This window comes from Ranitomeya variabilis, chromosome 3, assembly GCF_051348905.1.
Source record: "Ranitomeya variabilis isolate aRanVar5 chromosome 3, aRanVar5.hap1, whole genome shotgun sequence".
NCBI classification, from domain to species: Eukaryota; Metazoa; Chordata; class Amphibia; order Anura; family Dendrobatidae; genus Ranitomeya; species Ranitomeya variabilis.
The window spans coordinates 511,016,552-511,038,477 of NC_135234.1; the positions used below are offsets into that span (position 1 = coordinate 511,016,552).

At 47.0% G+C, this 21,926-nt stretch overlaps 1 protein-coding gene across 1 annotated transcript in view; it reads right to left on the bottom strand.

The window, feature by feature from the left end:
• Nucleotides 1-21,926, bottom strand: part of TUBGCP5 (tubulin gamma complex component 5) — a 96,577-nt gene that overhangs the window by 60,062 nt on the left and 14,589 nt on the right. Inside the window, exons 10-11 of the mRNA XM_077296894.1 lie at nucleotides 3,053-3,299; nucleotides 2,755-2,957 (exon numbers count right to left, since the gene is read on the bottom strand). Of these exons, the coding sequence (XP_077153009.1) occupies nucleotides 2,755-2,957; nucleotides 3,053-3,299 (450 nt within the window). The remainder of the gene's footprint in view (nucleotides 1-2,754; nucleotides 2,958-3,052; nucleotides 3,300-21,926) is intronic.

A 21,926-nucleotide genomic window follows, 5' to 3' on the forward strand; every position in this document is an offset into this window, starting at 1 on the left:
CAAAGGCAAATTGGACATAATTTCACACAAAACCCGAAAAATTGGCAGGACAAAATTGTTGGCACCTTTCCAAAATTGTGGTAAACATCTTTGTTTCAAACATTATTCCCATAGTCCTAGTTAGAAGGCGGTTAATAAGGAGCACTTCAACAATACATTATCAACATAATCCACTATGGTAGGTGCCATGTAGTAAAATTAAATTAAAAGACATACTTTATTGAATAACAAAGATAAAATACATATATATATATATATATATATATATATATATATATATATATATATATATATATATATATATATATACACACACCGTATATATACACACACACACATACATATACAGTACAGACCAAAAGTTTGGACATACCTTCTCATTTACAGATTTTTATGTATATTCATGACTATGAAAATTGTAAGTTCACACTGAAGGCATCAAAACTATGAATTAACACATGTGGAAATATATACTTAACAAAAAAGTGTGAAACAACTGAAACTATGTCTTATATTCTAGGTTCTTCAAAGTAGCCACCTTTTGCTTTGATGACTGCTTTGCACAATCTTGGCATTCTCTTGATAAGCTTCAAGAGGCAGTCACCGAGAATGGTTTTCACTTCACAGGTGTGCCCTGTCAGGTTTAATAAGTGGGATTTCTTGCCTTATAAATGGGGTTGGGACCATCAGTTGTGTTGTGCAGAAGTCTGGTGGATACACAGCTGATAGTCCTACTGAATAGACTGTTAGAATTTGTATTATGGCAAGAAAAAAGCAGCTAAGTAAAGAAAAATGAGTGGCCATCATTACTTTAAGAAATAAAGGTCAGTCAGTCCGAAAAATTGGGAAAACTTTGAAAGTGTCCCCAAGTGCAGTTGCAAAAACCAAGAGCTGGAAGGAACTGGCTCACAACAGGACCGCCCCAGGAAAGGAAGACCAAGAGTCACCTCTGCTTCTGAGGATAAGTTTATCCGAGTCACCAGCCTCAGAAATCGCAGGTTAACAGCAGCTCAGATTAGAGACCAGGTCAATGCCACACAGAGTTCTAGCAGCAGACACATCTCTACAACTGTGAAGAGGAGACTTTGTGCAGCAGGCCTTCATGCTAAAATGGATGCTAGGAAACCACTGCTAAGGACAGGCAACAAGCAGAAGAGACTTGATTGGGCTAAAGAATACAAAGAATGGACATTAGACCAGTGGAAATTTGAGCTTTGGTCTGATGAGTCTAAATTTGAGATCTTTGGTTCCAACCACCATGTCTTTGTGCGACGCACAAAAAGATAACGGATGGACTCTACATGCCTGGTTCCCACCGTGAAGCATGGAGTAGGAGGTGTGATGGTGTGGGGGTACTTTGCTGGTGACACTGTTGGGAATTTATTCAAAATTGAAGGCATACTGAGCCAGCGTGGCTAGCACAGCATATTGCAGCAGCATGCTATTCCATCTGTTTTGCGTTTAGTTGGACCATCATTTATTTTTCAACAGGACAATGACCCCAAACACACCTCCAGGCTGTGTAAGGGCTATTTGACCAAGAAGAAGAGTGATGGGGTGCTACGCTAGACCTGAACCCAGTCGAGATGGCTTGGGGTGAGCTGGACCGCAGAGTGTAGGCAAAAGGGCCAACAAGTGCTAAGCATCTCTGGGAACTCGTTCAAGATTGTTGGAAGACCATTCCCGGTGACTACCTCTTGAAGCTCATCAAGAGAATGCCAAGAGTGTGCAAAGCAGTCATCAAAGCAAAAGGTGGCTACTTTGAAGAACCTAGAATATAAGACATAATTTCAGTTGTTTCACACTTTTTTGTTAAGTATATAATTCCACATGTGTTAATTCATAGTTTTGATGCCTTCAGTGCGAATTTACAATTTTCATAGTCATGAAAATACAGAAAAATCTTTAAATGAGGTGTGTCTAAACTTTTGGTCTGTACTGTGTATATATATTTTATTTTTTTTATTTATTTATTTAAAAAGACAGGGCAGAGTAAAGCCCCTAAACAAATGGGGAGCAGTAGCAGTAGCAAGTAATAAAGTGCACAGTAAAGTAGAATGTAATTTAAAGCTCCCCTATAAAAAAAAAAAAAAAACATGCGATGCTCGTTCAAACTCACCTGTAGCTGGTAACAGGTGTGAGCAATATGGAAACCACTCCTGACAATGACCCCAGACATACTTCAAAAAGTACCCAGAAATGGATGGAAACAAAGGGCTTGAGGGTTCTTAAGTGGCCAACAATATTTCATTGAACACCTGTGCAGAGATCTTAAAATTGTTGTTGGGAGAACTCGCCCTTCAAATACAAGCGACCTGGAGCAGATTGCAAAACAAGAGTGGTCCAAAATTCTAGTTGAGAGGTGTAAGAAGCTTGTTGATGGTTATAGGTGGCGTTCAATTGCAGCTATATATTCCAAAGGATGTGCAACCAAATATTAAGGTGAGGGTGCCAACAATTTTGTCCGTACTATTTCTGCGGTTTCGTGTGAAGTTATGTCCAATTTGCCTATTTTTTCCTTGATTTTGTTTTGTGTTGTTCCAATACACAGAAAGGAAATAAACTTGTGTGTAACAGAAAGCGTGACATAGCAATAATTTTCTGGGAGAAACACTTCACTTTCTGGAACAACTTTAAGGGTGCCAACATTTTTGAACTTGAGTATGTGAAAGTGTCTAAAAGTTAGATGCCCAAATCATTATGTGAAAAGGGCCTTATTCTACGTGACATATAAATGATACAGGGAACACATACCGTTTGTTCCGAGGCTTCTCCTACGTTGTCATACTCCAGAATAGCTTTATACAGGGTATTCAGCAGGTGAGATGCTCTCACAACATTCCTGGTATCTGGGGGTACTTCTGCTATGCCAGTGCTGAAAACTTTATGTAGGACTTTGAGCTGTGCCAGGCGAGGAGCCAACTTGTTAACTACCATTGCCAAAGTGATTGTTTCATCTTTTACAAAACAAGAAAAAAAAATCATAAAAAAACTAAATGTCAACTTCCTAATATACAGTGCTATATAACCCTATGAAATAATGTACCTATACCTTTGTTAATAATACATTTCTCAATCTCGGTCAGTTCTTCTTTAAAGCTCATGAAGTATTTATACAAGGCCCACATAAAGGCCTGGTATGTTCGGAATGGAGCTTCAGTGCCCTTCTTGGCGGTAGGAAGGGTCCCTGGCAATGAATTCTCAGCACAATGGCCAGTGACATCATCCATAAATCTCTGAAGTCTGAAGACCACTTGGCCATATGCTGCAATCTGCTCAAGCACAGACCGAAGGCAATTCTGGAATGAAAAAATACAATTTTCACTAACAATGGATTAGTGAATAGAGAGGAATGGATAAATTAGGCCGGGGTCACACTTGCGAGTGTGATGCGAGAAACTCGGGCATCAGTACCCGGCACTGCCGCCGGCACTCGGGACCGATGCGTGTGGCTGCATAGAAATACTGAATGCTCCGGTCCTGAGTGCCGGCGGCAGTGCCGGGTATTGATGCGCGAGTGTGACCCCGGCCTTAGAGGGACTCCACTCCAGTCTCCAGGTCAGTGGCACATGACGGCTAGACGGCGGGCCCGCGAATCTCTTACCTTCCAGTGTCCGCTGTTCGGCCTTTGGATTGTCAGGACTGGTGCACCGTCATCTATACATTACGCTGCGCTGATGATGTCGCTCCAGCCCGGTGTAATCACCCTCTGCACTGGGGAAGCCGGAAGGTAAGAGATTTGGGGCCCCCCCATCTAGCCGGCATGTACCACTGACCATTCACTCATCTCTAGTAGTGAAGAGATATCACTGCAGGCAGCTTTTATTTAAGAGTGCGAGATTACATACAGAAGCATTCACAAAATGATTCATCACTACAAAAAACAGGAATAAATCAGATCTTCCCAATAATTCTCTCATGCTCAAAGTCCAAAAATTGACAAAAGCTGCCGATAGATGATCTTCATCCTTAAAGAGAACCTGACATATTGAAAATGGTATCTGCTCTGCAGTCAGGATGTTATAGAGCAGGAGGAGCTGATGAGATCGATATATATTTTTTGGGGGGAACAGTGTTTGTATAACCTGCATTTTATTCATTGAAATATCTGGTGTTTGTATGTATGAGTCCAGTGGGCGGTCCTACTCAGTGATTGTGCATGCAGAGATAGCTGTCAATCACAGAGTATGACCGCCCACTGGACTCATACATACAAAGAGCAGGGATTTTGTCAAGGTGAAAATGTATTTTCTTATATACCTTTGTACTTTTATATAAATCTTTATACTCTCTTTGTACTGCTATACTTTTATACTGTGAAACAATAAGTTTTTCCTATCTGCTAGTTAATGCAAATGTAATTGTATTTAAAGATGGCCGCTAGGGTTCAGTTTCGTTTCTGGTTTGTGTCTGGAGGGATGATTCATTTCTTCAGAATCGAAACTCAGGAATGTGAAGAAAGGGAGGATTCACCGGAAGACGTCAGAACAAATCAGAAAGACTGGATGCTAGCTTAAACCCCGCCTAATGCACGCCTTCCCCTAACACTCAATATAGTATTGTGTATTTTAGAATAAAGCCAGTTGGTGTGACCGCTGCAGACATGTGTGGATGCACGGGGCATTAACTAAGTTTGAACCAGCTACCTGTCTGATTTATTCTTATCCGGTACCAGATGCCCTGCACACATATTAATTTGGAATGACTGGTGAAGGAAGGGTAATTGTCGTTTTACGACCCCGACAATTTTGGCGCCCAACGTGGGGCATGGCCAGCGATCCGAGGCCCCCTGGACCCATGCCTGGATGTCTGTGGATGATACCCGTAGTGGCTGACCTCGAGGACTGATCACCCTCCGTACGCGGTAAGTGGCGATCATGTACACTGTATATGTCACACTTGCTAGTGTCTCAGCCGTTATTGGTTTGTCTGTAGTCTCCTTGGGTCCGGGAGGTGGATGATCGAGTGGTGAGATCAAACGTGATCCTGTGCCACGCTCTGAACCAGCAACTGAGAGACGTCGCATCCTGTGCGACCTCTGTACACCACACCTCCCCCACCGGTCATTGTACTCCGTTCAACCACCCTACCCGTGACTATTGTCTAGTAGTGAAGTGGAGTGAAAGATTGAGCTAGTTGTAGATTGTGGGGCAGCTTAGAGAAGGGATAGGAGACGCAGCCTCTGTGATATTGTACCAGCTAGGTAATTAAGACGTCCCGAGCAGGGACCACCTGTATTTCTGTGGAGGGCTCTCACTAGGAGACCGCCTCCCGACTGTTTAGAATATCGTGGCAGGATAGTCTGTTAATCACTGGTGTTCAGGTTAGGGACAGAAAATCTTTTTCTAATACGTTGAGCGAGATTCCGTATTGTGGAACTCAGTGTTGAAATCGCTGCCAGCGATCCTGAGCTATAGCAGGGCGTAGTATTCTGTGAGTCATGCTGCGTATCTTACAGTAAAAGAAGTCTGTGCCCCACAAGTTAGATGAGGATGCTGTGGAAGTCAAGACAATGGTCACGGGAGGGCAAGAGACAGTCAAGAAGCTCATCTGCAAGTTGCGCGAAGCTTAAAGAACAAAGGATGAAAATAGGTTGATGGAGGGGAGGATCAGATAATGTAGAGCCCGTGTTTGGTTATAAAATGCCTGTGAACTGTGATCTTACAGATTGTAAAATGGCCGCCGTGCCACTGATGATGAAAATGTAGTCCCAGCCACCGCCCTGTAATGGCGGCGGAAAGAGATCTCCAGAAGCGTAGGAGTGTCCTGTTTGTGTTGTGCAGAATCCAACCTGGGTGGAGACCTGCCTTGTGTGTGTGTACGGACCGTCTTTGGGGCTCCGCCCAGACCACGGAGGATTATAGGAAAGTTTTGTAGAAATTAGGTCTGAAAACTGCTGTAATTTGTGACTGTAGAAGATACGGAGCTTTGTATCAGTGCTGTGTACTGTAGGGGAGGGGCTGAGCAGACCGCTGCGAGATTTCTTTGTCACTTCTTCTTTCTCCTTATCTGCGCTACGTGCTGGAGAAAGGGGGGTATAGAGTTGGGCTCTTGCTCTCCCTTCAGCGCTGAAGAATGCAGTGATTTTTCTTATCACCGTGTTACTAGATGGGAGGGGCTGTGTGAGCCCCTGCGCGACCTTGCTTGCAATTTTTCCCCTCGGTGCTGTGGGCTACAGAAAGGGGGGCAATGTATTGCATTCCAAAGTTTTCTCTGTCCTTGGTTTAGTACACACTGAGAGATTTAAGTACTGTATGAAATTGAAAGTGAAATAGACCTGCCTAGTCTTAGATGAAAACTTGTAAGTAATTGAAAGATTGGTAAAAGGCACCAATATATCCTGGACTGCCGAGAAGTTCTATGGGCGTCTTATGGTAGTGTTTGAAGATCTGGGATTCTCATTGTAACAAAAAGCCCATTCATACCTTTTTTTGTAGTAGACCCGATATTGAGATTTCCACTCCGGATGATATATTGAAAATAGTAAAGAGTTTCCAAAATAATTTAGCCCAGCAAGAAAGGCAGGGGTTAAATCACTAGCCGTAGTGATTCTTGCTCGCTCACTGGCCCCCATCGCTGCAGCTGCGAGATCAGTGTTTCTTATCTCCATGTAACAGACTCCAGTTTCTGCCCCCCTCCCTTGTACATGTGAGTCCAGCTTCACACTCCAATACGCCTTTAACCCTGTATAGGAATCTAACTCCCTCCCAGCTGCCTTATGTCAATTTTCAGCTAGACTCTCCAGGAATCTGAAGTTTGTTTCCCTGTCATTCACGTTGCTACATCACACCTCAGGAATCCCAGGTTCTTTTCTCAGTAGGGTATGGGGACATAATTACCCACCAGATAGGAGCCATAGTGAACCCAGCTAACTCTACCCTGTCACATAGAGGTGGTTTGGCCCAACAGATAGCTAAAAAGGGGGGCCCATCCATAGCCCAAGAGTGTCAGGCCTACCTTGCCAATTATGGCCCCTTGCATCCAGGAGATGCTATGACTACCCAGGGAGGGAATTTGCCCTGTGATATAGTGCTACACACTGCAGGCCCTAGATACTGATTACAAGACACCCGAGCATTGCCGTACAGTATTGCAGACTGCCTTGCAGACAGAGCTCACCTATGCAGGACATGCTACAGGTGTGCTGATTCAGCTTCATGGAGACAAATAGAGACCTGTTGCTTATTATAGTGGCCGCCTGGATACGGTGGCAAGAGGAAGCCCCTTCTGTGTTCGGGCCGTGTTGTCTGTCCAGCTGTTGCTACACAAGTCTTCAGAGATTGTTTTGGATTACCCACTGATGGTCCACACCCCACACGATGTACATAGTATCCCTAACCAAGTACAACCTAGCCACATGTCCATGGCTGGACAGCTGCGACTTCAGTGTGCTATTCTCATGCCTACTAATGTGATTTTAAAAAGGTGCACTGTCCTGAACCCCGCTACTCTTCTCCTAGTTCCCCTGGATCCAAAGGGGGGAGGAGTAGGTGACATATAGGTGACATGAAAAAAAGGACACTCTTTTTCTTTTTAGAATGGATCCAGAGGAACAAGATTAGGTTTCCAAACCACATGATTGTCTAGAATTGATGTCTTAGGAAACGGCTGGTCTCTAGTGTGCCTATTCTAATGCTGATTTTGAGCTTTTTGTAGATGGATCCCGTCACCAAGATGACCGAGGATGCTACTGTACCAGATATGCTGTGGTCTCAGAACATGAGATAATCAAGGCAGAGTCAATGCCAGCTCATATGTCTGCACAAGAAGCAGAGCTCAAGGCGCTCATAGAAGCGTGCAAACTAGCAGAAGGTAAGACTGTAAACATCTACACTGATTCCAGGTATGCTTTTGGCATTACACACGGTTATGGGCCTATCTGGAGAGCCAGGGCTTTCCTGACAGCAAATGGCCACCCCTTTAAACGTGCTGAGGCAGTCCAGCAACTTATGAATGCACTACAGCTTCCCACCCAAACAGGCATCATAAAGGTAAAGGCACATACAAAGGCACTGGTGGACGGACAAAGGGTAACGCACTGGCAGACCAGGCTGCGAAGAAAGCAGCAAGCACTCCTGTAGCCTCTCAAGTACATCACCTAGACACCCCACCATCTCCACTTGTGTTGAAAGACATCTTAGCCCGGTTACAAGAACAGGCAAGGAAGGAGGAGAAAAATAGGTGGCAAAAGATAGGGGCTTGCTCTGATACCGTTACCGGACTATGGGGGAGGGGTGAAAAGGTCTGCCTACCACAGGTACTGTACCCAATGATGGCACAGGTTCTGCACGGGAATGTGCACCACTCGAAGACGGCCATGTGTGACACCCTACAGAAACAATGGATTGCCCTCCGGGTTTTCCACCTGCGCAGAAAGGCAGGTACAGAGCTGCATGATATGTGCCACACATAATCAGAGTAGGACAGTGAAAACCCCATCCAAACACACTCCCCGGCCCTTTAACCAATTCCAGAGACTGCAGAATGATTATATTCAGTTACCCAGGGTAGGGACGTATGAGTATGTGTTGGTCTGCATTGATTTATTTTCAGGTTGGCCAGAAGCCTACCCAGTTGCCAAAGCTACGGCTAAGACAACGGCGAAGACACTGATGGCTGAGATCATATGCAGGTATGGAGTTCCTGAAGTCATTGAGAGCGATCAGGGCTCCCATTTTACTGGAGAGATCATGTCAGAGGTAATGGCAGCACTGGGGGTAAGTCAAGCATTGCATACTCCATCCACAGAGTAGTGGAAAAGTGGAGAGACTAAATGGAACTCTTAAGCCTAAAGTCCAGAAGGCAATGACAGAGACTGGTAAACCATGGACAGAATGCCTTCCTCTAGCTTTGTTTTCAGTAAGATATACCCCAAACAGGAAGACAGGACTGTCACGTATGAGATTCTGTTTGGCAGGAGCCCCAATCTTGAATGTTTCTTTCCATAACAGTTGCAGCTCAAGTACCAGGACTTGACTAGCTATGTGCAGGCCTTACATGGACACCTTGCCAAAGTGCATTTAACTGTCTTCAGTTCTCTTCCAGACCCAGACAACGTTCCTGGACACCATCCCTTTGTGCCAGGAGACCTGGTGTATGTGAAAAAGTTTGTGCGTAGAGATTGTCTCCAGCCGAGATTTGAAGGACTTCACACGGTGATCCCGGTCACCCCCACTGCAGTAAAACTTGAAGGAAAGAGCACCTGGATTCACGCTTCACACTGTAAAAGAGACCGAACCAGTGTTTAGTCACAGAAGTGACTGAAGGGAAATGTTGCTGTTGTTTTTGATCCTGGAACTGAGGGCCATCCTCGCCCCTACCTCTTCGGCCCCTATTGTAAATAAGAATTCTGGTCCCATTATTCTCTGGGTAAATCTGACAGCCCCGGCGAATATCTGACGATTTGATTTCTGTGATGTAGTCAAGTGCCCCGAGACTGAACGGGTGGTAGAGGGGATCATCCAGTTTTATATGTGTGTTACCAGACAATACAACAATAATTGTCATTATTGGTCAGATGCTGCCTGGAATACGGGAGATGATTGGGGATATAAACCTAGCGAAGCCATGTTCCTAAGGATAGGACGGGTAGGAGTCTTCGTGAGAGAATGCATCTAACAGCCCTTCTGCAACCACTTAGGGGCTGTAAATGGGGTAAAAGTTGTCACCCCCTCCTCCTGAATCTTGAAAGCCCCCAATCTGCTGATCTGCAGACGTTTGTACTGGGAAGATGTTATAATTATGTATTTAGTAGTGGATACCATGGGAATTTAGGCCCAGGTGAGCGTTTGCAAAATGTAGTTAATGAAGTGATCCCCATTCCAGCTCTCAGTTGGCGAGAGGTTTTCTCCATAGAAACACAAACAGCCCCAAGGAAAAACCTATGGTTAGAATGGGTGAGATACAATGTAAGAGTCCAGAATATCTCTGTAGGATGTATTGCTTGTGCTGCTGCGGATACACATCTATACACACATGCATTGCTTTTTCCTGATGACAACACCACCGCCTGTGTCATGAATCTGTTGAAAGGTTTGAAGTCCACTGATTGCCCAGATTACGTCCCACTGATTCATAAGGAACCCAGACTAAAGGTCCCAGGAGAAGTAACCGTATTAGCTGACAATGATACCTGCTATAATTTCCACGACACCACAGGTACACCAGTAGGGATCTTCAAGACAAGTTTCTGCAAAGAGAACAGTTCTCTAGATACTGATTTGCTAATTAAACATACACAATATATGTACACCAAAGATACCTGATGAACCTACCAGAAAGAGGAGAAGTTTTGATCAGCTGCACCTGAGTTATGAAGAAGATCCACTAGTATATATGATGCCATTGGAGTGCCAAGGGGGGTGCCTGACCAATTTAAAGCCCAGAACCAGATTTATGCCGGCATTGCTTCTATAATCCCACAGGTGCAGATTAATAAAAATGTTGAATGGATCAATTATATATATATATTACAGTGAACAAAGATTTGTCAATTATAGCTGTGATGCCTTTTAGGGTATAGTTGAGGATTTGGGCCCTAGCACTTGTATGACCCGTGCTGCAACCCGACCTAAGAGAATTACACTGAATCCTGTCCAGACAAGATCACATGCAGTGATATAAGAAGCTGACACAGGATTGTGGTTGGCGGATAGTGGGGACATTAACTTTTAGGAGTAGGCTGACAGTAATCCTTTTGGGAAGGAGCTGTAGACCAGCATGTCATGTCGCCCCCACCACCAGAGAACCAACCACATCAGGTAGGGTAAGACAGATACAGGAGTATTATCCCTGGAGGCCCTCTGACTAGCTAGCTACGCAAAAAACATTTGGCTGACCCTGAGAACCAACCTTTCTCATTCTACAGACAAATAATGACCATATGATGGACGTATAAGTGCACCTGGGCAGGCCTAGGTAGTTAGTGAGCACGAAAACAGGTGACGTGCTAGGACGCAAATTAAGATTTTCTACAGAAGTGACAAAGGAGAGAGTGTAGAGCTATACTTTGGACGGTTACAGCTGAAATGTGAAGACATGAAGTACAGTCCCATAAACCCACTTGATGTTAGAGTATTGGTAAATACATTCATTGACGGTATGACCAAAGACATACGAGACGTATTATAGACAGCCAGACCTGAATGGCGAAATGTAGATCCGAAAGACCTGAAGGTTTCTAAAGAAGTTGAACAAATTAGGACAATAAGACGACGTGTCATGTATGCTGGAGTAGACACATCTTTCTTCTCCAGTTGGTTAGGTGGGATCAAGGGATTCCTTCAATAAGTTTGTTTAGTACTGATTGCCCTCCTCATAGTTGAATCGATAATTCTCTGTTGTGTTATTCCTTTGTACAAAAAGGTTATTGCCAAAGCAACTCCGACTGACACCTTCCTCAATCAAGAAGTAGACCCACCAGAGTACAATGGTACTGATCCAGGGGAGATCCCTAAGTACATTCCCCTCAAGAGAGTAGACAGAACCCCCCATTCTCAGATGATGCTAAGAGATTTAGTTTAGGGACAGTGGGAGAACTCCATGTGAGGTTAGTGAAGGGTTCAGCTGCCTGGAGGCCTCTCGCTAGGGGAGAGTTTCTGAGGTGTCTGGATGAAGAAATCCATCTCCCCTTTCCCCATCACATGGACAGTCTCGAAGGATCTTTCTTTAAGGGAAAAACTTAGTGTTTAGGGGGGATTGTCAAGGTGAAAATGTATTTTCTTATATACCTTTGTACTTTTATATAAATCTTTATACTCTCTTTGTACTGCTATACTTTTATACTGTGAAACAATAAGTTTTTCCTATCTGCTAGTTAATGCAAATGTAATTGTATTTAAAGATGGCCGCTAGGGTTCAGTTTCGTTTCTGGTTTGTGTCTGGAGGGATGATTCATTTCTTCAGAATCGAAACTCAGGAATGTGAAGAAAGGGAGGATTCACCGGAAGACGTCAGAACAAATCAGAAAGACTGGATGCTAGCTTAAACCCCGCCTAATGCACGCCTTCCCCTAACACTCAATATAGTATTGTGTATTTTAGAATAAAGCCAGTTGGTGTGACCGCTGCAGACATGTGTGGATGCACGGGGCATTAACTAAGTTTGAACCAGCTACCTGTCTGATTTATTCTTATCCGGTACCAGATGCCCTGCACACATATTAATTTGGAATGACTGGTGAAGGAAGGGTAATTGTCGTTTTACGACCCCGACAATTTCAATGAATACAAGTTATACTCCATCCTTTCCCACAAACCTACATATCTTCTGCTCAGCTTCCCCTTCGCTATACCATGATGTCCACAGATCAGACTGTATGTACATTATGTATGTGACAGGGTCCCTTTACTGATTTTCCATTAATAATAATAATTGTTGTGACTGTATAAATGTAAAAAGTTACAGATTCCCATCAATCGATACATGAATAGTTCCTGCTTTAGTAGTGATAATCAATAGTTTACCATGACAGGAAAAATGAACAATATCATTTGTAGACCCTTCCTGACAAAAGGATTTAGGGGTTAAAAAAAAATAAAAAAAGGAGATTTTTGTGTACTCACCATAAAATCTCTTTCTCTTAGCCTCTAATTGGGGGACACAGGACCATGGGTGTTATGCTGCTGTCCACTAGGAGGCGACACTATGCATAATCTGAAAAAGATTAACTGTGGCTCCTCCTGTGCAGTATACACCCCTGGACGGCATCAGCCTTCTCCAGTTTTGTGCAAAAGCAGTAGGAGGAACGTAACATGAATAACATAATTATACCTGTAAGAAGGCAACTATGTACGAGCTTAAGAAACAATATGAGAACTCAACAGTTACAACAGCCCGGAAAGGGCAACAGGGTGGGAGCTGTGTCCCCCAATTAGAGGCTAAGAGAAAGAGATTTTACGGTGAGTACACAAAAATCTCCTTTACTCTGTCGCCTCATTGGGGGACACAGGACCATGGGACGTCCTAAAACAGTCCCTGGGTGGGAAGCAATGGACGAATATTGTGCAGACAGGCCCGTACACTTAGGGCACCGCCGCCTGCAGGACACGTCTACCCAGGCTCGCGTCCGCTGAGGACTGGGTATGAACCCTGTAGTGTTTAGTGTCATGATTCCCAATGGCAGGGACATGGGCAAAAAACGGACTAGCTCTAGGAAGATGGTATCTCAGGTAACCGCGATGCTGAACCTAACACGCAAATAAAAATAGCCAGGGGGTGTGCCTACGTTGTATCCCTAGACACCTCGCGCCAGCCGGAGAGCTAACTACCCCTATAAGAGGAATACACAGACCTGGCTTGCCTCCAGGGAAACCCCAAAAGTTATAGTACCCCCCCACTTGTAATAACGATTAGGTAAGAGGAAAACACAAACGCAGTATGAATATAGATTCAGCAAAGTGAGGCCCTCTGACTAGATAGATGAAAATACAAAAGAGGACTTCGCGGTTACCTCAAAACCCTAAGCAGCCATCCTGAAACTACCTTAACTCCGTTATCAACTCATGACACCGGAGTAGTAATTTCAGATCACTAGAGCTTCCAGCAGCACGAGAAATATAAATGCATGCTGGACAAAACAAACACAAAAAGCCAAAGATTTCAACTTAGCTGAATTGCAGACTTGGAGCAGGTAGCAAGCAACAGAGATGCTCTGGTAACATTGATTGCCGGCACTAGAGTGACTGAGAAGCCAGACTAAATAGGAAACTCCCAATTTCCTGATGAAAACAGGTGCACTGGAAACACAAGACAGTACAAAGGTACGCACATCCCGAGACAGGGAAGGCCACCAGAAGGACCTGGCCACCAAATCTCTAGTACCAAAAATTCCAGGGTGGCCCGCCAACACAGAAGAATGAACCTCTGAGATGACTCTACTGGTCCACTCATCTGGAACAAACAATCTCCCAGACGGACAACGATCAGGCCTATCAGTCTGAAACTCCTGCAAAGCACGTCGCAAGTCTGGGGAGACAGCAGACAAAATCACTCCATCCTTAAGGATACCCGTAGGCTCAGAATCACCAGAGGAGTCAGGCTCAAAACTCCTAGAAAGGGCATCTGCCTTCACATTTTTCGAGCCCGGCAAGTATGAAACCACAAAATTAAATCGAGAGAAAAACAATGACCAGCGCGCCTGTCTAGGATTCAGACGCCTGGCGGACTCAAGGTAAATCAGATTCTTGTGATCAGTCAAGACCACCACCTGATGTCTAGCACCCTCAAGCCAATGATGCCACTCCTCAAATGCCCACTTCATAGCCAAGAGCTCCCGATTACCGACATCATAATTTCGCTCGGCGGGCGAAAACTTTCGAGAGAAAAATGCACATGGTCTCATCACTGAGCAATCGGGACTTTTCTGCGACAAAACCGCCCCCGCTCCAATCTCGGAAGCATCAACCTCAACCTGAAAAGGGAGCGAAACATCAGGCTGGCGCAACACAGGGGCAGAAGAAAAGCGGCGCTTAAGCTCCCGAAAGGCCTCCACAGCCGCAGAGGACCAATTGGCAACATCAGCACCCTTCTTAGTCAAATCAGTCAGAGGTTTAGCAACACTTGAAAACCCAGTTATAAATCAACGATAGAAATTAGCAAAGCCCAAGAACTTCTGAAGACTCTTCAGGGAAGTAGGCTGCGTCCAATCACAAATAGCCCGAACCTTGACAGGATCCATCTCAACAGAAGAAGGGGAAGCCACCAGAGGGAGCCAAAAACAGAATTCACAACAGTTTAGTAAACGTGTGTAAGCTGGTCCAAGTGGCCGCCTTACACACTTGTTGTGCCGAAGCCTGGTGCCGAATGGCCCAGGAGGCCCCTACCGCCCGTGTAGAGTGTGCCGTAATACCGGCTGGAAGAGGAGAATTCTTAAGGCGGTACGCCTCTTGTATGGTGGATTTGATCCACCTGGCAAGAGTAGCTTTGGAAGCTGGCATACCCTTGTGGCCGCCTTCCGGAAGGAGGAAAAGAGAATCAGACCTCCGGAAGGACGCAGTCCTAGACACGTATATACGCAAAGCCCTGACAAGGTCAAGCGTATGCAGAGCCTTCTCCACTCTATGAACCGGAACCGGACAAAGGGATGGTAGTGAAATTTCCTCATTGAGGTGGAAATCGGACACAACCTTCGGGAGGAAGGATGGGACCGTACGAAGAACTACCTTGTCCTGGTGAAATGCCAGGAAAGGCCGTCTGCAGGAGAGTGCTGTCAGTTCAGACACCCTGCGTAGCGAGGTGATTGCCACCAGGAAAACCACCTTCTGGGAAAGAAGGCAAAGCGGGACCTCCTTAAGGGGTTCGAAGGGTGGTTCCTGCAATGCTGTCAGGACCAGGTTGAGGTCCCACGATTCTAGTGGTCGTCTGTAGGGGGGAACCAATCGGGAAACCCCCTGAAGGAAAGTCCTTACTTGCGGCTTGGTAGCAATGCGCTTTTGGAAAAGCACTGAGAGGGCTGACACCTGGCTCTTAAGCGAGCCCAATGACAGCCTGGCCTCCAGACCCGATTGGAGAAAACCAAGTACTTTGGGTATGGAATAAGGGAGTGGGATCTGGCCACGAGATTCGCACCAGGTAAAGAAAGCTTTCCAGGTACGGTAATAAATCTTGGCAGAGGCTGGTTTCCGTGCTCTGATCATGGTTCCAATGACATCTGCCGAGAGCCCTGCCTGGGTTAGAACCCAGGTCTCAAGGGCCACGCCGTCAAATTGAGAGCCCCTGAGTTCTGGTGGTAGAACGGCCCTTGTGATAGAAGATCGTGGCGGTCGGGGAGACGCCAGGGGGCGTCTGCTGTGAGTTGTACGATGTCGGCGTACCATGTGCGTCTGGGCCAGTCCGGTGCAATGAGGATGGTTGGAACTCCCTCTTGTTTGATCTTCCTCACCACTCTGGATATCAGGGGGAGAGGTGGAAAAATATAGAGAAGCTGGAACTGGGTCCAGTCCTGAACCAGAGCGTCTGCTCCGAGCGACCGCGGATCGTGTGTTCTGGCAATGAAGTTGGAGACCTTGGCATTGAAATGGGATGCCATTAGGTCCACATCCGGGGTCCCCCAGCGGAGACAGATCTGTTGAAAAATTTTGGGATGGAGAGACCACTCTCCCGAGTCTATTCCTTGTCGGCTGAGGAAGTCTGCTTCCCAGTTGTCCACACCCGGAATGTGGACCGCCGAAAGAACCGACCCTGTGTCCTCCGCCCAGCGGAGGATATGTGACACTTCCCACATCGCCTGGGTACTGCGGGTCCCCCCTTGATGATTCACATATGCCACAGCCGTGGCATTGTCCGACTGTATCCGGATGTGAGAGGCTGCCAGTAAGTGATGGAAGGCCCTCAATGCCAGAAGGATGGCACGAATTTCCAGGATGTTGATGGGCATGGTCGCTTCCGCTGGGGACCACTTGCCCTGTGCCCTGTGGTGTAGGTGCACCGCACCCCAACCCGTCAGACTCGCGTCGGTGGTCAGAACCTTCCATTGACCTGAGAGAAAGGATTTCCCCTTTGCTAGCGAGGTTGGCTTGAGCCACCAGAGCAGGGACCTCCTGGTTGACGACGTTAGCTGGAACTCCCTGTCGAGAGAGAAGGGATTCCTGTCCCAGGACTTGAGAATGGATAGTTGGAGAGGTCTGAGGCGAAACTGGGCAAATGGGACGGCTTCTATTGCTGCTGCCATCTTGCCGAGGACTCTCATGGCAAACCGGAGAGATCGAGGGGGTTTGCGGAGGAGAGTGCGAACTGCTAGTCGGAGGGCCAGTGCCTTGTCCTTGGGAAGGAGCACTAGACCCCTGGAGGTGTTGAATAACATTCCCAGGAAGGTCAGGGACTGACTCGGGGTTGGTGATGACTTTTGTAGGTTGATTAACCAGCCCATGCGACTGAGAGTATCGGTTGTGATTGAGACGCTGAGCTCGCAGTCCTTGAAGGTGGGAGCCTTGATGAGTAGATCGTCCAGGTATGGAACGACTACTATGCCTCTGGAATGCAGGACGTCCATGGTTGCTGCCATGACCTTGGTGAACACTCTGGGAGCCGTGGCGAGTCCAAAGGGGAGAGCCACGAATTGGTAGTGGTCCTGGCCTATTGCGAACCTGAGAAACCTCTGATGAGCAGGTGCAATAGGTATGTGCAGGTATGCGTCTTGTATGTCTATGGAGGCGAGATATTCTCCCTTCTCCATGGACGCAATGATGGACCGGAGGGACTCCATGCGGAAGTGACGGACCCGTACATGTTTGTTGAGCTGTTTTAGGTCTAGTATGGGCCGTACGCTGCCTCCTTTCTTGGGAACTACGAACAGATTGGAGTAGAACCCTCGGAAGCGGTCGGTCGTGGGTACCGGTACTATGACTCCTGATTGACAAAGCGAGGAGACCGCTTGGTGGTAGGCTCGAGCCTTGGCTGGCGGTTTTGGGAGGACAGAGAGGAAAAACCGGTCCGGTGGGTTGAAGGTGAAGTCTATTTTGTATCCGGAAGACACTAGTTCCATGACCCACCTGTCTTCTGTAATAGGCAGCCAGACTTGATGAAAGAGCAAAAGTCGGCCGCCTACTGGTGTGGTGTCTTCCGGAGTCCGTGAGTCATGAGGAGGAGAAAGTCTGCGATTTTCCTCCTCTGGGCTTAGACTGGCCTGCTTTTGACTGCCAGGTCTTGTCCGACCTTTGCGTCGATCGTGAGTTGTCCCTGCGTGGGGAACGGTTACGATTTTGTACTGGTCGTGAGACGGACCAGCCGGAGGAATTCCGAAAGGATCGGAATCGAGTTTGGTTACACTTCTTGTAAGTGCGTTTAGGTTTCAGTTGGGGAAGAGAAGTACTCTTACCCCCTGTGGCGTTGGATATCATAGTGTCCAACTGTTCACCGAAAAGTCTCCCACTGAGGTAGGGGAGGTGCGTGAGGGACTTCTTTGAGGCTGCGTCCGCTTTCCATTCCCGCAGCCAGAGGATACGCCGAATCGTGATGGCGTTTGATGCTATCCCCGCGACTCCCCTTGCTGAATCCAGAGCTGCAGGGAGCATGTAATCTGCTACAACAGCAATTTGAACCGCTTGGTCCGACAGTTCAGGAGCGGATGCTTGGAAGGCTTGTAAATTGTTTGCCCAGGCCAGGATGGCCTTGGCAGCACAAACTGAGGCGAACGCGGGAGCCAGGGATGCCCCTGCTGCCTCGAAAATTGAACGAGCCATGCGTTCTACCTGCCGGTCTGCTGCGTCCCTTAGGGTTGAGCTATCTGGCAGTGAAAGGAGGGTCTGTGCTGCTAGCCTGGAGACTGGGGGATCCAGCACGGTGGCGCAGTGGTTAGCACAGCAGCCTTGCAGCGCTGGAGTCCTGGGTTCTAATCCCACTAAGGACAACATCTGCAAAGAGTTTGTATGTTCTCTCTGTGCTTGTGTGGGTTTCCTCCGGGCACTCCGGTTTCCTCCCACATTCCAAAGACATACTGATAGGGAATTTAGATTGTGAGCCCCATCGGAGACAGCGATGATAATGTGTGCAACCTGTAAAGCGCTGCGTAATATGTTAGCGCTATATAAAAATAAAGATTATTATTATTATTAAGGTGGATCTGTCCATTCCTTGGTGTCCTTCTGTGGGAAGGGGTACCTCGCCTCCAGATATTTGCGATTAGCGAATTTTTTCTCAGGCTGTGAGAGCTGTTTTTTAAGGATCGCCTTAAACTCTGGGTGGTTAGAGAAAACCTTAGGCGGCTTCAGAGGTCCTTCAAAGGAAATCTGATGTTCTGGGGCCTCTGGTGGCGGATCAGAAATGTTCAGCACCCGATGGATGGACGATATTATGTCCTCAACTAGCGCTGTATTGCTAGGAGGGATTGGGATCAGGGACCCCTCCGTTTCTCTGTCTGAGTCAGAGTCGCAGATGCCTTCCGAATCCTGTGTATCACTGAGGCGTCCCCTGCTGGGTGAGCTGGGGAGGAGGCCTTCTCTGGTTGGGGATTGCGGAGATCTGCATTGTCTGTCCCAGGAATGGGACGGTCTAGATGACCTGGAGCAACGGTGTCTCTACCTAGAGGGGGATGACCGTGTGCTATGGGATGACGCAGATGGACTTGATCTATGGATCCGCTTGCGTCCTGACCTAGACGTGGATGTGCCAGGGTCATCTTGTTCCTGAGTCAAGCTCTCCCTTTGCTGGGTAACGGTCATAGCCGGGGCATGACCCTGCAGAGCCTGAAGCAATGTGGAAGTTAGGTTATCTATAGACTGCGTCATAGATTGCGATATCTGAGTAGCCCATTCCGGCGTGACATTAGACACCGAGGCATTGGCAGGGGCTTCTTGAGGCTGTGACACATTAGTTTGTATACAGTTCTGACAATGCGGGTACGTGCTACTACTGAGGAGAGCGGTCCCGCAGGCTGTGCAGAATGCATAATAGCAGTTCTGCCTGGTTCTCTTAGACCTTGAGCCCGGCATAGTGCACAGAGTGCAGAAGTGCTGCCAGCAAATGGACCTTACAGGGGTAGAGAACCTACAGGGGAGCCTTATAGGTAATATGGATTCACAGCTGAGTAAAAATAACCCAGCTGTGATCTTACCCCACCAGTGTACCCGTAGGTCCAGCGCCGAAAATCCACAGTCCTGTGCCCCCCGGAGACTGGCTGCCTGGTCCTGGTCCAGCAGACCGGGAGATGCAGGGTTAATCTGCAGCCGAAAATGGCTGCAGAGACAGAGAAAAGAGGAGAAGGGGGCGGAGAGCTGTAAAAAGGCGGCAAGGCTGTGTAAAAACGCGCCCTTTCTGTCTCGATCCGCCCCTTGTATGACACGGTAGAGTGTCATATTTGTCATCCGGGGGGCGGGCCGGGGGGTGGAGAGGAGGCTGTGGCTTCAGCTAGGCCGAAGCCGGGGCCTAAAGTAGATGCCTGAGGCCCAGAAGGGCTCCAGGCCGGCGCGAAAGTCCGGGAGGGGGTCGGATCTGAACCGGACCCCTCCGGATTTAAAGGCAGGATGGCGGTGGGGCTATAAGTGGAAGGGGGAGCCCGGCTGGGGTCCCCCTGAGGCAGTATAGAGCTGGTGCTGCCGCAGAGACAGGGACGCAGGGAGCCCTGTGTCTGTATGTGCCATGCCTGCCTGCACTCCCCCCGGCCCCAACAGGAGCCCGCAGCTGGGCTGGGGTCCCTGGATGCAGGCGCAGTGTGCTGGCCCATTGCTGGGAGCTGTAGGATGCTGCCTGTACAGGCCCTACCTGAGGTGTCTCAACCTAATACCCCCAGAGGGGGATAGGGAGGGTGCTGTTGTCACACCTTCAGGGGCCTTTATCCTCGCCTCGACCTCAACCCAGAAACCAAAAGGAATTGGGGAAGGAGGGGGGGGGTCTCGACTTCAAACCAGCACCCGAGGGGCTGGGGAAGGAGCAGCATGGGGAATAGCCATCTCAACTTCAACTGGGCACCCCATAATAGGGGGCCGAGGAAGGAGCCATGCCGGGAGTCTCACAGGAGACCCTCTTTTCTTCATCTGTAATCCCGTCGGAAAAACGGAGTAAAAATCTTTAGATGTGCCTCCTTTGCAACACTAAGCAAAAACTGGAGAAGGCTGATGCCGTCCAGGGGTGTATACTGCACAGGAGGAGCCACAGTTAATCTTTTTCAGATTATGCATAGTGTCGCCTCCTAGTGGACAGCAGCATAACACCCATGGTCCTGTGTCCCCCAATGAGGCAACAGAGTAAACACTCATTGGGCAATGGCCATATCTTCAATTTTTTTGTAAACTGGTACACTAGCCTCCAGAGAAACGGACTGCTATAATTTACAGAAACTTTCTGTTCTTGCCTTGAAAGAAAACTTAAGTATTTCAACCTCATTGAAGCTGATAATTAACTACCGTAAGTCACTACTCACCCTCCCCAGGTCCAATGGCCCCTCTTCACCACTGCTGCAGCAAATCACTGGCCTCAGTCACGGCGGAGCTGAGCGCAGTGTTACTGTTAACCACTTAAATGCCGGTGTCAATCTGTGATGGTGGAAATTAACACGTGCTGTTCCAGGCACCCAACAGCCTTGCCGTGATGCGATCGCGTGTTACCGATGATTTGCTATGGCGGCTGGGTGTCCGCTGTAGTCCCCCATGTCATGCTTCCTATGAGAGTGCTTCTATAAAAATCCAGCCTGTGCCTGACGTCCATAGAAGACCACCATTTTTATTATATCCAGCAATACTGTGCTATTGTAATATATAGTATACGTAGTCAGACGATCACAGGTTTAAGTCACTTAAGGGGACTTAAAAAAAAAACGTGTGTGTGTGCGTATGTATGTATGTATGTATGTATGTATGTATGTATGTGTGTGTGTGTGTGTGTGTGTGTGTGTATGTGTGTGTGTATGTATGTACGTGTGTATGTATGTACGTGTGTATGTATGTGTGTGTGTATGTATGTACGTGTGTATGTATGTACGTGTGTATGTATGTACGTGTGTATGTATGTACGTGTGTATATATGTACGTGTGTATATATGTACGTGTGTATATATGTACGTGTGTATATATGTACGTGTGTATATATGTACGTGTGTATGTATGTACGTGTGTATGTATGTACGTGTGTATATATGTACGTGTGTATATATGTACGTGTGTATGTATGTACGTGTGTATGTATGTACGTGTGTATGTATGTACGTGTGTATATATGTACGTGTGTATGTATGTACGTGTGTATGTATGTACGTGTGTATATATGTACGTGTGTATGTATGTACGTGTGTATGTATGTACGTGTGTATATATGTACGTGTGTATATATGTACGTGTGTATGTATGTACGTGTGTATGTATGTACGTGTGTATGTATGTACGTGTGTATGTATGTACGTGTGTATGTATGTACGTGTGTATGTATGTATGTACGTGTGTATGTATGTATGTACGTGTGTATGTATGTACGTGTGTATGTATGTACGTGTGTATGTA